The 20,983-nt window shown below is 41.8% G+C and overlaps 1 protein-coding gene across 25 annotated transcripts in view; it reads right to left on the reverse strand.

Annotated features, from left to right (window-relative positions):
• Positions 1-20,983, reverse strand: part of foxp1b (forkhead box P1b) — a 149,116-nt gene that overhangs the window by 63,053 nt on the left and 65,080 nt on the right. For all 25 annotated transcript variants that reach the window (XR_015035839.1, XM_085776425.1, XM_085776419.1 and 22 more), the window contains one exon: positions 17,754-17,923. Coding sequence is in view for 24 of the 25 variants with exons in the window: in XM_085776425.1 (XP_085632551.1) it covers positions 17,754-17,912 (159 nt within the window). In the remaining variant the exon portion in view is untranslated. The remainder of the gene's footprint in view (positions 1-17,753; positions 17,924-20,983) is intronic.

Below are 20,983 nucleotides of genomic sequence, written 5' to 3' on the forward strand. Positions count from 1 at the left end.
TCATTAAGAGACCACAAAAGAAAAACCCTTGTAACGACCTCACCACAGCCTATATGGCGAGGTTGTTTGCGACTGTACATCTTTTTCCCACTGATGCTCGCTGCCTTGAACTGTCCTGACCTGAGACCTAACACATCATGAGCTGCGGGAGGATTCCCAGTGTGTGTGTGTGTGGAGCGAGAGTTCCTCCGAAAGAGAAGATTTTCTATAAATCACAGGCCAGTCCAATTGGCTATGGATAGAGTTGCAGCGGGGAGAGACGGCTCCCTGGGAATAGCAGTGTCTCTGTTGAAGTCATTCCAAGATGGGTAATATGATCCTGTGCCGCCAGGAATAAAGGAAGGGAAGAGAAAAGGAAGAGAAAAAATCTGATTGCTCCGGCCATAAAGAGGAGTAATCTCCAGCAGGGTGCAGACACATCACCCGTCACACTGGACAGTAATGTATTATAGTCTCACAGGCAGATGATGTGACACATATAGGGCCCCACTTCTTTGTGGTTCACAAACTGCTTCTTCTCTTATTCCAGGAATTATTAACCTTCATTGACTTGGTAGGAGGATGTGAAGGTTTATGGAGAAACAAAGGGACTGACAGCTCTGGTGCTAAGCAGGACGAGGACCCTCATCATAGGCAACTTGGCTAACTTGGCCAGGCTTTTATCTACAATCGTATTTAGTCTGTACATAGATTACCATGTCATGCACTGTTTAAAGTATGAAAAAAAAACAGATAAAAAAAAGGGGGTTTTCTGACCAGAATACATATTCTATTCATGCAAATGCAATCCAGAATATGTAAACAGTGCCAGTTAACGGCCAGTTGGCCACAAACTGAAAAAACAGGAGAGAATCATCTAAATGTCTAAAACCAAGTGTACATGAGGTAATACAACTGTTCAATGTTCCACCACTGAATGATGCAACAAATTTACCTTTATTTTGACATGTTAAGCCACCTGTTAACAGGAAAATGCAAACAATGGAGCTGTTGTGATCCGTACTGAACCTGTAAAGCACAGGACGATGGCAAAGCCCGGTAAAGATTCTGTGGCCAGCTTTGATCAAACGTATGCCAATTTTTAAGCTGATTTAAACAGTAAATAACCACAAAAACAGCAACACTTTTATTAAAAATTCAGCTTAATTTCCTTTTTATTAAACCAATGCCTGATTGTCCAGGACTTCAGGTAAGATCACATTAAGTTCACAATACTAATTTACAAATGTTCTTTCATTTCAGCCTTGTTCTGGAGTGTTTATGGACTAACAAGTCATGGGAAAAAAAAGGTCCTTTGGGTGTAAGCACTTTTCTAAAGCTTAATTAACATGCGGAGTGCACTGTGGTGACAGAATTGGCCGCCCTCAATCTGCCTGAGCCACCTTCAGCTTTAGGCGCTGAGACCTGCAGGCTGCAGGCTTCAATAAATGTCGCAGGAGAAGATGATCACAGCTCAAATTAAGTTACGCTCTAAGCTTGAAGGGCTTACATAAACATGTGACGGAAATATTAAACTACGACAAACGGGAAAATAAGACGGGGGAGAAAAACTATAATTCAAAAAAAATATTCTTCTTATACAGTTTGAATGCTGTTACAATTAACAAAATTGTAAGAGTATCATGTCTTAGGTGTTGAATTTTCACTCATGATAGTACTTTGCGGTAATATACTTTGCTTTTTTCTTAAAATCACCACCACCTCAGGTTTTCAGAAGGAGGCACTTAGATGCAGTTGGTGTGAATAAGTGGTAAAAGTAAAACCCAGGTGGCAGAAGTAGCCCAAACAACAAGCACTGCAGGAACCAAGGGCATGTGGGCTATAGAGCTGCTGGGGTGGTGGGCGGGGGGAATGACAGACTGCTGTTCAACTCCATTAGCTGCTATGTGAGAGGGGTGCATCTAGCAGCACACGACCTGTGAAGAATCTTAGATCTCACTCTATCTTGGAATGGGGATTGCCGCATTAATTCTAGGAAACTGTAATCTCTCAAGCAAATCAAATTACTCTCATTAAGCGCAAGAAGAAAACTGCCTCTGTAATAAGTATGTATAAAAAGTATTTATTACCAATAATCACCCCTTTAATATGAGCTAGCTTACAACGGCTTTTATTTTTGCTGATTAAGTTTAAAAATGGGGAAACAAGGAAGGGCACATGCTCACGGACGCATACACATGGCATTTGCACCCCCTCGCGCACACACACACACACACTTTCAAACACGTACGCAAACACACACACACTAATACACAGCTCATGGAGTTTATGAGAGCGGTTGATACAGTGATTAAAGGGGAGGGTAGAGGGATACAGTGCTCGAGGGCCTTGGAGAGGACGTGCCTCACCTAGTCATAAAAACACACCTCTGTCTTTAAGGCAGCACCAGAATCGCTCTCAGTAGGTTCACTTGGAGGTGAATCGCTAAAGAATTTACATGCAAAGTAGCACATGTCATCACCCAGACAGTGCGCCTGCACACATAGAGTTACAATGTAACTTGGCACACGCTCACTGACCGCTGCATATTTGCAACGGTTTGCAAGGTTTGACGGCCTGACCCAGGGCAGCTACTCACACACATACACACACACACACACCGGTGTTTCTCAAATACGCACATCTGCTGGACTTTGTTTCTTTTTTTTCTGCGTTTGCATAATTTGTGTATATGTACAAGCCTAAATGTTCCACCAAACAGCCAACAGTGTGTTAATGTTATGCATGCATGGTTTTCAAACAGTAAATAAAGCTAAATAACATTGTGGGTATAATGACTCTGGTGGGAGGTGAAGTCTTTGCTCCTCTTCCAGGATATGACATCATTCCACAAAGCACAAGCTGCCAAGTATAATTGCCTTGCTGGTAAATGGAAGGTTTCCTCCCGCCCTGTTTCTAGTATTTCATTTTTTATTCGCATAACCAATTAACTACATCTACAAAAAAGAAAAGAAAAAAAGATACAAGACAGTTAACAAAAACATATCAAAATGGGTGATAAAAACAATTTGCCTCCACAAAATCAATTAGGATTAAGGGTCAGTGGGTCATTCATTTGCTGCTTCAGCATAATTACCTGTTTTTCTTCCCCTCATTTACTTCTTTATTCAGCTGGGACACCGATGTCCCCGCAAACCAAGCTAACACACTTTTTTTGTGAGTATTCAAATTACACATTGATTCCTGTGAGAAAACGTCTGTCAAACTACAACGCGGCAAAGCTAATGTGCTCCAAAAAACAAAACTCCCCTGAAGCAAAATGAGCAGATTCTATTAGATGTCAGCCTACATACTGTAAATTTCAATTTGACTTTGGCCCAATCAGGTAATAAATAAATAAATAAGTGGATAAATGAATAAATAAATAACACAAAATCAGATTAGGAATTACAATTTGATTTTGTGGCGCATGAATGAGATCAACCTCCTGCACCTCTGCCTCCATCAGACATGAATGCTTGAATGCAAGAGGACGGTTTACAGCGCCGCTGTCTCTCTGTTGCTACAAATCACAGCTGCTGCTTCTTTGACTGTCTATCAAAGAGGCCGCATCCACTCCTGTCTGTCCTGATGCTGTGATTCTGAGTAAGGTGAAGAGGACATGACAGAGAGCTGAGGACCATGGCTCACTTTCTCTCTCTTGAAGATAATTGTAAATACATTTATAAACTCCTCCAAAGTAAAAGGTATTGGTCTTTTAATAGACAGAGGCATTTATCATGTTTAACACATAAAAGCACACTCAGTTAGTCCGCCGGCAGAATATCACATTAACACTTTGTAAACATCCACCCATAAAGATAATTATTTTGATTGCGAGACTCTTGTGAGGCTTTTCTTCCCCTCCTCAACATCTGGTTAAAATATGGGGCAAGTGCTGGCTTCCTGGCTCCCGCTCAGGTGGTTAAAATAGACTGCACACATACACGTATAAATAGAGTGGTGGGTAACTTTCTTCTCTCTTTTTTTCCCTCTCCTTTAGTTTACAATTTTTTAATCTTTTTTTTTTTACTCAGTGGCGAGTCAGCGAAAAGGCAGGAGCTGTGGCTCCCCACATCGCACCTGCCAGGAAGTGATCCTTTTCTCTGCAGCCACAGAGGCAGCGAGGATAGGCCGGGACATGCAGCTGTAGCGTGAGCATTGAGTGCGATGCTCCTACAAGCAGTTCAAGAGAGAGGTTCACAGGCGCATGCAGCAGTTTTTCATTCATAAGTAATACAGCCAGCAAAGACTTGGAATCACCTGCAGTTGAGATCTGAGGCAAATATTTCTCAGCCCATATGTTATACTCGATGAGAGAAAAATAATCGCTAAACTTAAAAACAAGCCATCTGCTCGTATTCAAAATCTGCTGTTCTTGTGTTTTTTGCATTTCCTCCTTGCTCTTGGTTGTGTAGTGGGCCAGACAGAGGAGAGGAGGCCTCGGGAGTGGGACAAAGCACAGGAGACTGTGATAATTGACCAAGATGCTGCTGCCACCGAGTCCCCTGTCCCCTCACCTCCAAATCCCTGCAGCCCCCTTTTCAATTTAACACAAGACTTGACCAGATTTCACTCATTGCAGGGCCAAGGCACATCTTTGACACTTTTACATTAGACGCACCGCTTTCTGCTGATTAAAAAACCTTCCCTGCTGTCTCTCTCCGTCTCCCACTGTATGGCGAGGGGTAATGTGAGAGGGGTGTCCATTTCCTGTCCCTCCTTTCCCCCCAAATCAACCACAAATAACTCACAGCCTCCTGCGCCTATCTTGATTTCACTCCAGCAGATAAGGACACCATTTATTGTTTTCATTGAGCTTGAGTGCTAAGACAGAGAGCACCAAATTACTCTCAGATTGAGATAAACACACCACAAATCGCTAATTCAATCCGTCTTCCGTGCCGGTGATGTTTTGAAGAGAGGGGAATATCAAAAGATCACACTGTGAAACCCGAGTCTGGAGGTGTGATATCAGCTCAAGACCTCATCAAATTGAGAGGAAAAGCCAACTGTAACTTGAGTAAGAATTCCCTTTGGAGAAGCAAAGAGCTGGTACAATACAGCACGTCTGTGTACTGAATAAAAAATGTGGATGCTTCATAGCTATGGCAGGAAGAGAATTGACTAAATATCACGATTTGGGTTTTTAGCCTTCATGACAGCCCATGGAGCTGGAAATCAATGCATCAGTGTTTGTGGAGTGCTGCGCTGCCCCTGGTAGCGGTGGATGGCGGCGGCAGCGGCGGTGAGGAGCTGAGGACTGGAGAGTATTTACTGATGTGGTTATCTTGTCCTGTGACAGGCAGGATCACTCAATCAGCCGGCGATGGCTGGGCTCAGGCAAGCATTACACGCATATCCCCATACTTCTGGGGAGGAGGTGTCAGCCAAGCAAAATCTGATCAACAAATGCAGTTCCCCTGTGCCACAGCTATCTGAGATGAAGATGATATTATGTGGAAGTGAGCAAGGTGATGGAGACAGCACAGGGGGGAGAAACAGAGAAGGACAGAGAGAGAGAGAGGAAAGGAGACCTGAGAGTGGAACCTCCTCTCAGGCTCAGCTTCTTAAAGGCAAAGTGTCTCTACTGGAAAGCAAGGAGATAACATGCTGATATATTTTAATAAGAACCATGTGCCTTGCAACACTGCCTTTACTAGATCAAAGAAGCAAGCATTTATATGCTGGAGACAGCCTCACATTAATTATCAAAAACCTGAATTAAAAAATAAAAACTTGTCTGTCCAGTAGAGTTACATACCAATTAAAAACACAATCCTGGCAGAGTCCAACTGACATTTCTAATGATTCCTTTTAAAAATTACTGACATGTACATGTTATTAAAAGGTTAGAGAAATTTGCATTTAGCAATGAGGAAAAATAAATATAGTGTTGAGTGTGCAGATAAGAGCTCAGTAATTAGGAGTAGACATTGCGGTGGTGGAAAACATTTGAAGAATAAACCTGGACTAGTTTGCTTCTTTCCCTGTTGCCCTACAGATATTTTACATTATTCAATCCAAAATACCATCTTTCTGATTCTAACTTTTCTTTTGCATGTTAATGTTTAATAAGAGCCTTTGGCTATCTATGGGCACAATTATTAGATATCCGCAGAGAGAAATTGAAAAATTAATCATACTCTCAATTTTGTACTTCTCTGATCCATTGGAAATGGCTCTAAGAGCTGTGGCTTCTCCCCTGTCACAGGCTCCATCTAAACACAATCAATCTGCTGCCAACCATGGGTTGCTTGTGCAACACAGACAATTGCATCAATACAGTAATTAACTGATTATTTATGTGTTGGCACTTGTCCTGATGCACTACAACACTGATAAGCCTGTTGCAAATTTGTATTGCTCTGACCAGGTGTCTTGTGTAGTTATATTTCCATATAGCTCAATTATCCATGCGTGGACCCTGTAGGTTTTTAGTAGTCATTGTTTTGGCCCTTGCCATTACTGTATGAAATCTATGCTAATATAAACTACTGAGAATAAAATATGCTAATGTACAGACAAAATAACATCAATTTAGTTGACAGAGCCATTTATTCTAAGTTTCTGAGTGGCAATTTTAGCTTTTGAAAAGCATGTACAGGTATATGATAATGTATTATGCAGAATAATGGGAACTAAAATTTCAGTGCTGCTTAAATACTGCTGTGAAAGATTGATTTTTTTCCCCCCTCAGAATGTTCCCCAGAGGTGTTCAGCATCACTTCATGTGCAAACATGTTGTTTGAAATATTTACAAGTTAAATAATTTACAACTTTTTTGTTTTGATTAATTTCTAACTGACAAAGTAACACTGCCAAAACAAGAGCAGTAAACAAGGCTGTGTTTACAGCTCAGCTGATGCAGTCAGTCTGTCCTCTAGTAAATGGCTGTTTTTACCTCATAATTATTATTTACATGAAACCACTGTGAAACTATTCATTATTAGAGGTGCAAGTTAACCTTATATGCAGATATTTCCGTTAAAAAGAAACATATTGTAGGCTAAATCTATGTTCAGACAAATTGTTTTATAGAGAATGATTGATAGATCTGTTTTGACACTTTATTTGCAGAGGCATGGATAATCATGCATGCAAATTTGCTATTTAAGAAAATTATAGATAGCAATGGCGTGCCAAACAGCACTAAAGTGAAGTGTTAAAACTGCAATAAAAGAGGATAATGTGCCAAAATTAACTTGCAGAATTGTATCACTTAAATAAAATAAAAACTAAATGTGTGAGTTTCATCTGTGTTGTTCTATAGCAGGGGAAACCCTTTATCAATATACTTTATTTGATGTAGAGACAACAGTGATTATTATTGATTGAGTGCTGAGTACTGGTAAGTGTAAAATATATAGTCTACTAAGGTGGTATCTTGTTCAAAGGACCAGTCAGTCTGTTTTTGACATTGGACAGTAGCAGTAAAATCAATATCAAGTGGCTGTCGAACACTGCAGCTGTATCGAACAGCTCACTGCATCTTGGACTAACTTCCTGTACACCTACTTTGGTTGATAAAGTGTTGCCAGAAGTGGAATGTGTATCTGACACATCAAAACACATGTGTTACTGTGGTGTCAAACTTAACAGATTATTTTTTATATACGTGTTTTTTACATTAAATTGGCATCTGACAGACATTTGTACTGCATCTGAGAACAAGAGTTGTGATTGATCCTGTGTGTTCACCATCTGCCTCACAGTACACTCCTGCTGGACTTACTCAATTTCCTCTCCCATGCTTCAAACGCGAGCCTCCCCCCAGCCAACCCTATCCCACCCACAGATACACAGAAACACACACACAGACACACACACACAGGGAGCCACACAGAGCCCCTGGACAGAATGCCCTCCTCCCTAAACAACTCTTTCTTTAACATCTGCCCAGAAGCAGCACTGCTGCCTTTTGTCCACTCACTGTCTCCTAAGGCATGTCATCCAGCTCTAATCAAGCAGAAAATGGTCATAAATATTTCTTTCTGCTAGATTTCACATTCACATTTCACGCAGGGACATGATATTTTCCCCCTACCTCCAGGGAGTACCTAATGCAAAAAACAGTTACTTATATTCAAGGCTCATGTTCCTTCAGTCAAATGCAGGACATATTCCCTGTTTGCGGGGAAAAAACAAGAAAAAAGGAGGGGGGGAGACGGGAAAAGAGGCGGGGGGAGACATAAAGGACTGTCTTATTTTCTGTGCCATTTACTGGCTAGTACTTTCACAGCCATCCCATTACATCATGTCAAAGATTGTAAACAAGCAAATAACAACAGCGCATCAGAGACCACAGTGAGGGAGCGGCACACATTGTCCTGTTAGGGAGGTCTCTCAGCTACCAACGGAGGAGGAAAAAAAAAAAAAACATTTGTTTTTATTGTCCATCTAAATAATATATATCTTTTTGTACAGAGAAAAAAAAAAGATTGCATGAGGATTTATTTGAAGCATTGTCTCTGGCCTGGCCAAGTATTTATGGCACATGTCATTCACAGGATGCAGAGGTGCCATCACTATTATTTATGACGAGACATCCCATCAGGGCATATCATTCTCTAAATGGTATACAGCTATTCACTAGTGAATACCGACCTGTGCCATTTTTCTCTCAAATAGAGGCCATGTCACTGCTGAATGTGCAGGGGGGGTTGTTATTAATCACTGATAGATACTTTGATGGGTGAGTGCATGTCAAACAATCAAATTTACTCTAAGAGACCTGTACATGGTGTGGCTGTCCATACATATTTACTTCAATGAAGGCTCATTTGATCACCAGCATTGGTAGTTAATCATCTTCCTCCCTGCATGCCAAAAACAGAGCTGTCAAGGTTTTCTCTGTATCATACAAAAAAGGGCTCTGGACTGTGCACTTGCATTGTAATTATAACCACAATATCCATGCTTCCACACAACTAAATATGATTCAATGTGAAATTATTTCATTATGTTCTTATTGTGTAATATTCCAGGTGTCAATCCATTACTTTGTTGGGCGAGATGCTATTAATCAAGTTAAAAAGGGCTAAACAGGGACCAAACCTATCCTGGTACATGGCACATGTGTGTATATTAGGTCCATGGCTCATTTCCAGCTCAATACAGCTGGACAGTCTAGTAAAAAACATTATCTCTATATATGATGATGGTGTGCAATTCCAAACTGAGAAAAAACAACAGACACTGTTTTCTTAAAGGGGCTATTTTTGCCAATAAATCATTAACAATTTACTCACCAGTCTAGAAAAAGTTAGCATGCTAACCGGCTAGCCCTAACCCATCTTAACTGTCGACACTTTCAGAAACTAAATAAGTGGCCTATTATACTGTAACCTCTTTTCTTGTAAATGCAACAATGCCTGTAGCTTTTCATCAAGACTGGTAAGTAAACAGATGTTGATGATAACATTAGCCATGGAGCAATAGAATATAGCTCCTTTAAGGGGACAAGCCATCAATTTTACACATCACGTTTAATTCACTTGTCTTGAGGAGAGCTTGAGGAGAAGAACAGGCTAAGAAAATGCCTCCTGTGGCTCGGAAAGGAAGCTTTTCAAAGTCTGAACCCTGTTGATCTGGATTTTCGAAGCTTGATCCAAGCTGCCTCTCTATCCTGCAATACGACATCATTGCAGTGCAACTATAGCTTGTTTTGTTTTACCCTACTCGGTGCATATTTTAATTCTGCTTAACTTATTATTCTCAGTGACATAATATTAGTTACATCCCAGTGGGGGAAAAAAACCTGGAGAAGAAGGTAAAGAAAATAAAACAGTTTAAATCTAGTCTTCAATGTTGAGTCCTTTTGGAGCAGAGACAGTTCACTAAAGGGTGCACTGGGGAGCAATAACGGTTGTGTGTGTGTGCTAACAAATGGCAGCAGGTGGCAAACAGGTATTTTGCAACCATCACCTAGCTCCCCCTCAGAAACCCCTGCACCTCCCCCTGTGTCACCCGGCCTGGCCAGGTCTTGCATGCTGACGCCAAGAATGAACTCTGATGTCTGTTACCCACATTGTGCTAAGAGATTATGAATAAGAGATAAAATCCAGGCTCACTACAGGACTTTCACATTAGCCTGGCAGTGTAGGTGATGCTCTCTATGCATACATGTATACAAGTGCACATAGTGCGTGCGCGCACACATACACATCAACATTTTGCATGCACATACAGATTCTCCATGAACCCTCTCAGGCCACTGCACCCAGGTGTTTATATGTGAACCCTGAAGATGCCTTAATCTGCAACAAAAATTAGGGCTTGTTGAAACAAATAAGTGTTTTAGGAGGAGACGGTCCCGGTTTCAATTTCAATAGCTCATTTAACCCTTATCTGCCCAAATCCTTGGGGTCCATTCTATGTTAATTGGATCTACATTGCACTAGCATTGGGGGTGTTAACAAGCACAGCCTATGAATATTAATTACCCTGAAGTTTTCTGCACAGGAAAGACTTCACTGATACATATTAATTCTATGAAGTTTTTAAAGTAGTGCTCTCATTAAAAATGAATAGGCCCTGCGCTTGAATGTTTTCCCAAGAGGAACTGTGCATCCTTAAGTCTATCCCTAATAAATTGGGTCAGATTGGCTATCCTTAAAGAATAGCTTCTGCTCAAAATGGCATTATTATTCAACTAAATGTAAACATTCCAATCGGGTGAAGAGAGGGTTTTGTTTAAACAGTGTTTTGACAATGGCTATTAAAGCCAGTCATGTCTGAGCATGTACTTTCCCAGCCACAGTCTCCTGAGGCCCCGTTAAAACGGTTACTTATTTACAACACTAAACACACAAGTTGTTCAGCTAAACAGCGCAAAATTACTCTCCGTGCCAGTGTGTGTGTGCTTGTGTGAGGATTTGTGTGTGCACCTTGATGTGGAGCATTCATAAGCGGTTGTTGGCACTACTTTAAATAAAACATTGAGGATGCATTAGTCCTCTGGCTAGCTGAGGCCTCTCTCTAAGCCATTTAATACTGAACTGACGCAGACGTGTTTCCCTGTCTGCCTCCAGCCAGCTGCTTCAGACACCTGCTCAAAGTTTAGAGTTGCCCACTTCAGCACAAACACGCAGACCAAGGCCATCAAAGACCATCCGGGCACCACACAATGAGAGCCACTTCACTCTTCCTAATGATACCAGCATCATTTACATGGGAGGCATTTGTACCTGCACATGTCCTTGAGAGGTTTGCTCATCCACACATTCCCCACAGGGACAGACAGTATATCTAACCTTAAGGACAGATCGCAACTCCCTGATTGGGTTTATACACATGAAGAATCCAGATGAGAAATTGGATTACAGTCGATGATGTGTAGGATTATGCTGAAATTCCAGTGTAGAGCTGGTGTGTAATCAGATTTGTCCTTTACCCTAACACTGAGATATTTAGATCTTTTCTAAGATGATACACTTTATTCTCCCCTATGCTTGAATGTGTGATGTTGTTGGCCCAGTGATAAACTGGCAACTTGTATAGGGCATACTTCGCCTCAGATGGGATTGGCTCCAGTCAGCACATAGCCCTGCACAAATTATTAGTATAGATAGTGGATGGATGGACTATGTGATGTAAGTGCTCTTTGTTTAGCTGTCCATCTAAGTCTTCTAAACTAAAACCTGATCAAGGATCACAATTCTACCTATATTATGCAAATCTCTTGTTGAATGAATGAATGAATGTTGAATGTCACAGTAATCAATTACTGAATTTCTCAATTTTGGGCTGAATCCATTGTAACATTACAATAAAAAGAAAAACAAATGTTTATCTCCTCTAACTCTCTCTATAACTTCTCACTTTGAATGCCAAAGCAGTCAAAAACACAACACAGGACACATTTATATGTATTCAGTGTTGTCAAAAAAGATAGTTGCATAAAACAGAGGTTCAGCAGGAAATTAGTCACTTTTAACCTTGGTTAATAGCTTGAAGCATTTATGAGCCATAATCAAATATTTGCTCAGTTGTGTGATGACAAGAACAGACATTTTGGGAGTGAGAACACTTAATAACTAACTAACCCAATACGTAAGGCACAATTTTGTTGTTTGCCAAAAGGACAGAGACAAAGAGATTTCTGTATTTTGTTTTAGTATTTAAATGCAGATGGATGTCTTCACAAATTACCTTCACATTGTGAACATCACAAAGACACTAGTGAGAATGCACGCTGACATACACTACATATAAATAGCATTTTCAGATTCATCCACCCCAGTGTGGCTGTCTCCTCAATCAGCTAACCTAATGAAGGACATAGGGCTGTTTGTTGACTTGCTTGCTCTATACATAAAGTTGATCTTTACATCTAGTATTTGCTTTTATTATCTGTATTGACAATATTTTAGATTTTGCTAAAATCATAATAGACAGAACTACATATGAAGTAATCCTGTCAAGTGGGTGTGGCTGCTGTATCAGCTAAACTGATGGAAACTATTGACACTCGTGCACAAGGATTATTTTGTGTGTACATTTAAAGAAAAGAAACAGACACCTACAGTATAATCTCAGGTAGGGACTGACATGTTTAAAGTCGGTAATAATGAAATCACTCCAATGCAAACTCACCTTCTGGTTCTTCTCCACTGCGCTGTGATGACATGAAATCTATGATGTGAGAGGAGTGTGTGCGGGTGTGTGCTTGTGTTCCTGTGTGTGTGTGTCCATTCTGATTACCACAATGTCAAACAACTCCTGTGATCCCCCTCCTGCTGCCCACATAAGCAGGGTGTGTAAACAGGATGTCGACCTGAGCAACAGTCAACTATTTTAAACCACGGGTTTCTGCACAGATGCCAAACGTGCTTCATCTCTTCCCAGTCGGGGAGCGGTGGCTGGAGGTAGACTCAACAAAATGGATGAGTTCATAGGCTGGCTGTCTTAGAGACATCTCTAAGACAAAAGAGAGGTGCTGGGTGGTTTACCTCCCAAAACCTCACTAACAAAACTGGGTGACAAAAGGATTTGAAAAGTTGCACCTAGACTAAACAGATTTTTTTTCCAGATAAAAAAAGCTACTGTGTTTAAAAAAAGCAATATGCTTCAAGTGAAATAAGCTCAAGCTTCAGTAAAATATTTGTGATATTTCTACTGGCACAGGCTGTTTTTTTTTTTTTTTAAACTTTAATAATTATTTCCCCTTTTTTCGACATAGCAGCGTATCACTGTTCAATTTTCACCTCCATCTGTGTGATTATTAATCAGATCACACATCAATTGCCAGAACCAGCAAAGAAATTCAGCCTGTAATAAAACTGTCATGTGCTGTGGTATAAAGACAGATGTTGCCAGTTGTGTGATAACATAATTAAACTGTTCTGTGAGGGATTCCATAAAATTATTCAAATTGGACGAGCACTATCATTTTACCAATAACGCAATTTAGGGCAATATGCAGTGTCATAACACTGATGTTATCCACTCCGCCAGATTTTCCAATAAGTTGGAGCCGGTGCTTGGCCTCCTGTGACAATATGAACACTATACATGAAGATACCTGAGAGCCTCCTAGAGATGGAGGAGTGTGCACAGTGAGACTGTTGGGGGCTTTGTGGATGCACACTTGCACGGTGCAGGACTAAGATGACAAGGCTCAGGAAGGAAGCAGAAATTCAGTAGGATAATGCAATACAGCTATTGGTCAAAAAGCACCCAGAGCAAAGGAGCCTTTATCACACATGTCAAATATTCAGCACCGCACTGCACAGATATTATAGAATTCTGTAGCAGAGAGAATACAGAGATACTGGCAGGAATTCAATTCAAAAGTGCGGCGATAAGGCTGCGTTGTTCTTGTGAAACACCATAACACTGTATGTATTTCAATCCAGGCATAGCACTCTCTCCCTCTTGCCCTCGGCTCAGCAGCGGCGTACATGCGATTAGCAGAGATCTGAGGCAGCAAATGCTCTCTGGCCTCCACTCTGACCTGGCGCTGTTAACTCTCTCAGTCTGACCATTAGCCCGCGATGTGGACGGGACGCCAAAAAAGCAGCAGGCCCTGCACCGCCGGGCCTTAGCCTTTGGGCCTCTATTCTCTATGAGCATGTACATGTTTCTATGTGTATGCCATGTGTGTCTGTGTGAGTGTTCTGTGATAGTGAGGCTTATCATCTTGCACTTCCTCCTGAAGCTTGGCAGAAGCAGAGCTGGCCGACGCTGGCTGAGACGTGCATTTCTACCTTCTCAAGCCTCCACCGGGGACCGTGTAAGCCCTGCATTATGCAAACAAGAAGACCTGTGTCCGCTCAGCTCTTTCTGTGGCCACTGCGATGCGTGTCACTCTCTCCTCTCTGCACACGCAACATGACCGACACCGCAAACCACACAGGCAGAGGAGAATTAAGGATATATCCATAATTGGGTGATAAATAACAAAACCTTTCTTCATGATACTGTCAGGAAGTATTTGTACAGTTCCACTTGATTAAAGGGGCTCATCTAAGGGGTAGGATATTAATATCACAAGCATCAGTTCAACCAAGTATGGAGTGAAGGGAATGGCTCACACAGTTAAAATGGGAGATGTTTTAAACGTAGAAATGCTGAATGTTACCACACATCACAGGAAATCTGTGCAGGGAGTCAAACAACAGCTTCAGAACAGACACAAAGTCCTAAACAACATTATTGTCACTGTGTTTACTTGACTACTACAGCTGCACAACACACAGTTCCTGTTGCGCAACCATTTAAATCACATATCACAAAACAGGTTATTGCAAAAGCTCAATGGTGCTATTTTTTTTTTTTTTTGTATTCTTTCTCCTCTCCTACAGTATCTTCATTTCCTCATGTGGATAACGTTAAAACCACAACTTCTGCAACACAAACAAAAACACAGATGCTCAGATTCTGGGGCAAACACATATAGCATGCTCTGAAAAAAATATCATATTCATGTTCTAAAAATAGGAGGTATATTCATATATTATGCAGAAGCACCGGCAAACAATTAAGCACTGCCTGGAAAACAACAAGATGCACAACAACAGTTACAAACACACCCAAACGTCCAGCTATTACAACACAACAGATATCATTGGAGTTCCTCAAACAGTGAACTCAGAGGACAGGAGGCTTTTTTTTTTTTTTTTTAATTCTCAGCTCTTAACAAACAGTATTTGACTTACTAATAGAGATGCTTAAATCAAGCTTATGGTCCACTTCCCCCAAATCTGACTAGTCTACAAGATGAATTCCCCTGTCAGAATCAAGATGATCAAACAGATTACAATTATTTCATCCCCCATCTTTATTAATGAGCACTGTCTTTCATAGTTATGTTCCCTAATAAGAATAAATGATATGCCACTGCCAGGTTTGTTGTTCCCGCTCACTCAGGGGACTCTCAGACATTTGAGTCTGAGAAGATTCTAGATTGATTTTTGCTTCACCTAAAGAGGTAATAGCATCTTGGATGTTTTGAGAAGAACAAAGGGTAAAAAAAAAGAAAAGAAACCCTCAGTGTGTCAGTTAGAGCTGCATTAATGCGAGCTGCAAATAAAACTTAAAAGAAAAGACTGTGAAATGCCACAAAAGTAAAAAGTTATCAAGTAATTGAGCGAAGATCGTAATGCCCTGGGGACAATTAACATGGTTCATGGTGCATGAGTGAAAATCCCGGGTTAGTCTAATGGGAGAATAAAAAGACTGCCTGCCTGCCTTCCCAGTAACACTACCCTGGTAAGTAGCCTATCAAAGCCCAGTGTCAGGAGCTCAGAGTGAGACATCTCGTCCTCCGTCCACATCCACGCGCCATTTATCACACACAACAATTAATACACCTCCCTCTGTTTCAACTCCAACTGCAGGCCACAGAAATTAACCAGTGGATTTGTTCAAAAGGCATAAAGCAAAAAGCGTTTGCTATTTGTCGCAGCAGAAAGCAGAGGGCAGAAAACGTGACTGTAATCCACTGAAATAGGAAAGAGAAAGTTGCTCGTTTTCCCTTCCTTTTAAATGCCAGGGCAGATCCTGGAGAGTAATAGCTCTTTCTGGATGACTAGAAAACAGGGACCATGCTTGGACGACTAGCTCTATTCTAGCAGGGGGGGCTTTATTTCCATCCCTTCTTGGTGTCAAGTGCACATCCATGACACTTTTCTCTCGCTCCCTCTCTCTCCCTCCCTCTCCCCTGCCTCACATTCATCAAAGTTGTAACCCTGTTGTCTTTGCAGAGCGAATCAGAATGTGCCCCTGGCAAAGAATGAAGGAAAAGTCAACAGGAATTAAGTTTCAGTGCAACTGTTTACTCAACTGTGGCCTGCAGTTATTGAAATTTTATCCATGGTTTTGTGTGACTACTGCAGTAATGAATTCAGTATGGCTGTGATTTTCTCACTGACGACATGCTCATTCTGTGCTGGAAAAAAGATGGGTTGGAGGTGAGGTCTGGGAGCGGGGTCTGGAGCAGGGGGAGTCGGGGTGAGGAGCAGATCTGGAAAGGCCTTAAAGGCCTAACATTGAGACTGAGGAGCAGGAAGCACAGCGACATGTCCCTTCTACTTACTGGTTTGCTAACACTTCTTCTTTGGTGTTTATTCCAACACGCTCCCATTAATACCCTGCCAAATGCGATTAACAGATGCATCCTGTTCCACAGCACACGCACGACAACTAAAAATCACATTTGGCCTGTATTGTTTGTTTGCTCCTCTACAAATTACTCACACATTGTTCTACTGTACAATTTAATAAGGGTAATGGGGAAATAATTAAAAGACATGACTAATCACAACGTAAAAGTAATCACTTGTGATGCCTGTGTAGGGCAAATAAATGATCTACATACTACGATGAAACATATACTGCACTGCCCTACTGATCAGTTCACATGTCAATACAATATCTTTGCAAAATCTAATCAATCTTTTATACCTCATAGTAAAAAAACATCACAATTGTGGATCGCAATATCAGATCATGTGATGTGATGATCTGATATCATGAAAGATGATGAATGATGATACTAAATTACTCCTTAGCTCTATACGTTACAACACCATGTCCCCCATGCCGCAGCTTCCTGTTATATGCTGTAGCATTGTTGGCCCCCAGTGATGGATGTGCTGTGACAACAGACAGCGGCACGCAGCCTGTGCATCATCACCAAACAGCTCCTGACAACAACCCTGGTCGTCCTGTCGGATAGACCGAGATAGCAGAAGACACACTGATCTTTTCAATGTTGTTTCCTTAAACACACTGTCGTGTGCCACACATAATGCTGACACCAACAGAAAAAGCTTGTCTGTTTGCCTCAAGTCGGAGATGGTGAAAATGTTTTGGGCTTTGCTGACGCTAACGCCGACGTGCACCTCCACATCTCATTGGCTAACACAGCAGACTGTGGCATTAGTTGTGAGTGTGAGGTGTGTTTACAATGAGCCAGAGGAAAATGCTGTCATCTCATTGGATGTCATAGTGTCTACACAATCCTGTAGCACCTACATACTTAAAATATGTCAGAACACCATTATAAATATTTCACCAAAATGCAGATGCTGCATGCTACGATAAACACACTCATAACCAAACACAATCACACAGAGAGAGCACTTCCCCTTCTTTAAATATTCAAAGAGGGCCTCAATATACATAAATAATAATAATAATGTGTTTATGTACTAGATGTACTTTGAGATGAAATTAAATATTAAGGGGCACTTTCAGGGGGGGGATCGGGCCTGCTGTTGACATGGCTTAATAAAGTGAAGACAGGTGTGAAAGGGGGACTGGTCTACCTGGTGCTGTTGGAGATGCAGCAGGTCAGCTGCAGTCACCTCCATTGACGGCGTGGCGCTCTTGGGTCGTCCCTCCCTGGACCCGCCCTCCATGCTCGCTCCCCCATTTTGACTGGCTGGTCCATTGCTCATCGCCTCCGTCCCAGATTCTTGCATCATGACTTAAAAACCTGAGAGAAGACACAGAAAGAGAGAAAACAGGGACAGAGACGGAGAGAAACAGCTGTTAAAACACACAGCAATGAGGTCGCATTTCAACTCTGGGCCAAACTATAAACATCTGTCATATGCTTCCCACACAATTTCACTTTTATTGCAGGTTTCCCTGTTGGTTTGTGCTTCCCTGTGTCTTGTTTGTTTGCATGTAGCATATGCAATGAGGCAAACACACACGCACATGCTCTCACAGACTGCTTCTCCGCAGAGTAATGAACTGCTCCTTTGTTTTGTCTTTTCCGGTGCAGATCCTTTGCAGATGACAAGTCCTTACTGGGCTGGAGAAAAATGAGTAGGACTCAGGTTTTGTTTGTGTTCTCCATTGTGGGGTATATGCAGCGGTGCGGTGGTGGGGTTGGGGTCCAGCACACATCGGAGAGGAACCCAACCTGAGTTGAGTGAGAGCAGAGGAGCCCAAGAAAACACTGGACCTCCAAAACAAAACACTTTCTATGGAAATGGATATATTTACTTGCATGGCTCCCAGAAGAACCACGGTAGAATGGCTTTTTAATGGGAAACAGGGCGACTAGGAGAGGCCTGCCAAAGGATCTCCATGAGAAACAGCCAATCTGAGGCCAAGCGAAAACAGTCAAATCCTTCAGGGGTGCTCAATTAACACCAAAATACAGGTCTGAATATAAATAAACCCCTTTGACTTGTTGGGAAAACGTATTTCATAACTTAGTCCTACTCTGAAGGAAAACAAACAAATATCAGCAGGCTTTGTTCTTTATGTAAAAATGTGACAGTAAAATCAGTGTTAAATGTGAATGCACTGTTATTTGCTTACATTTTTACATTCTCCGTTCTGTGTTTGGACACACAAAAGCCAGACAGACATGCCGCCTCGCCTACCCCCTTCTCCCTCCCTCCCACCTCCCCTCTGCCTTTCTGGGGATGAGTGTCAGTGACACCGGTGCATATCAGTGCCTGTATTCCTCAAATCAGTGGAATGATTTACAGCTATTGTGCGTTGGTCACAGGCCTCACTGGTGCACTGCGTCTAGCCTCCCAATTCCAGGGTGGTTAATGAAGCTGACCAAGTCGGGCAGAAGCGAATTAACTTGGCTGATTAATTATTTATATGAAGCAGAATAAATGCCTTTAAAACAGTGGGCCTCATCATGAAAGAAGGTGAAAATGGAACTAAATGCAGATTTATGGTGTTGCATTTAAGGCGTGTAATAGGAAGGCCAATACGAGTTAATATGTGCTCAACTACACGGACACACTGTCTCTGGAGATCCTGATCTAAACAAGATGCAGACTCACACCCAGACACCATGGGGACACACACTCAGGCTGACAGATAGGAAATTGAGGTTGACAAGTTGGCACGAAAGAATATTTACAGACCATAGGTGAGATAATAATCTAGACAGGGGATTATTAAAAAATAAACAGCACTGTACGCAGCACTGGTCTCGGGGATAGTCTCTCTCAGGTCAGTATCATCGGTAGCAGTTGTTGGGTTACAGTGAGCTAAAACGGCACCAGAGCGAAAATCAAACCCAAAGTGCACCACGGTTTACATCTCCTCTCCTGTAGAAGCCCTCCTTGCAAGAAGCATAACCGAGTGAGTCATCTGACACTGTGGCCTGTGCCGGTTCAGTTGTGTGTCACTACGCCCCCACACTCAGGGGCCTGTCTGAGCAGCTTGGGCCCGGCCTACAGGCCCTGTTCTCTGGGCTGGGGCTAGGACCGCCCCCCCGGCACCCCCCCTCCCTCCAGACAGATGTTGACCCGGCTCACCCCTCCAGTCTGGCACAGGCTCCCTCCATAATGGGATTTTCTAAACAAGGAGTGAGCAAGAAGAATACTGTGGGATGGGATGGAGCCAGCCACAACTCCATCTACAGGCCCTTGCTTGCACCAACTCCCCTTCTGAGACACCAATTAGAAATGCACATTCTTGGGCGAAATTAAATGCCATTTGAAATAAACCATGTGCTGACGTTATTCACCCCCACTTATTTTTCAAATAAAAGACATTTTTCCACACACACAAAAAGGGGGCCTGCTTTCTTTTTTTTTCTCCCCAAAGCTACATAAAAGGGTAAAAGTAATGGCTATTATACATGCACTGTCATTCCATGCAAAATTTTCATAATTATAACGGAAAGGCGTAAATTTCCAAATGCATGGCATCTCCAAAAGTAATCAAGAGAATGAGCCGCAGGGCTATTTTAATGTATGCAAAACTAGTGACCCACAATAAAGGAGAGAATAGCTACAATGAATGCAAAGTAATGCGCGCATGCTTGGAACCGGCACTGATGAGGGGATGGCTAAAATTAACACCCAATTAATTTTCGAATTGACAAACAAATGAAACCCATAAATCTACTTTCTCATTAATTTTACCACAGAATAATTCAAAGCTGCAATATCATGAGCGAAAAAATTGGAGGAAAAAAGAAAATGGAAAATGGGCATTATCCATCATAAATATCAAGCAGATAGGAAAGAGCCTTATTAGAGAGTTGTGCTGATAACAATGTTAATCTGTGAAGCACTGAGGCAGGGACACCGTCATCAGCTGGGGCCCGGGTAACTCAGCCACGTGACTTGGCCTGCGTTTGTTTATCTATCTATTTATTTTCGTTGTGCTCAGGGGATAGCCTCGTCTGTGATGAGTCAAAAAGCTCCAAGTTTTTTCCATCCGTTCCATTTATACGACATGCACAAATTCAGCTGTAATTATGGGTCAAGTGTCCTGCTAAAAGGGGTGTAGTTACTGGGGTTACGAACATACGTATTCATGCTCCAAACACAAACATTTCTATATATAAAAGGACAAAACAGAAGACATGAGAAAAAAAAAAGGTTATTAATAATGGAGCGTGTCCACTTTTTTTTTTTCTAAACTGGAAAAGTTTTTTCAAAGACAGAATCAAAATAATGGAAATTCCAGGAGAGCAAAACAAGGCAACACCAGTTTGTAGAAAAAGAACTGGCAGTGCTGTTGATTATTAGATGCCTCTCTGTTCTTTGGGGCGAGTTGCTTGCAA

Source organism: Trachurus japonicus, chromosome 5 (assembly GCF_045865225.1).
Source record: "Trachurus japonicus isolate A0001 chromosome 5, Traja_1.0".
NCBI classification, from domain to species: Eukaryota; Metazoa; Chordata; class Actinopteri; order Carangiformes; family Carangidae; genus Trachurus; species Trachurus japonicus.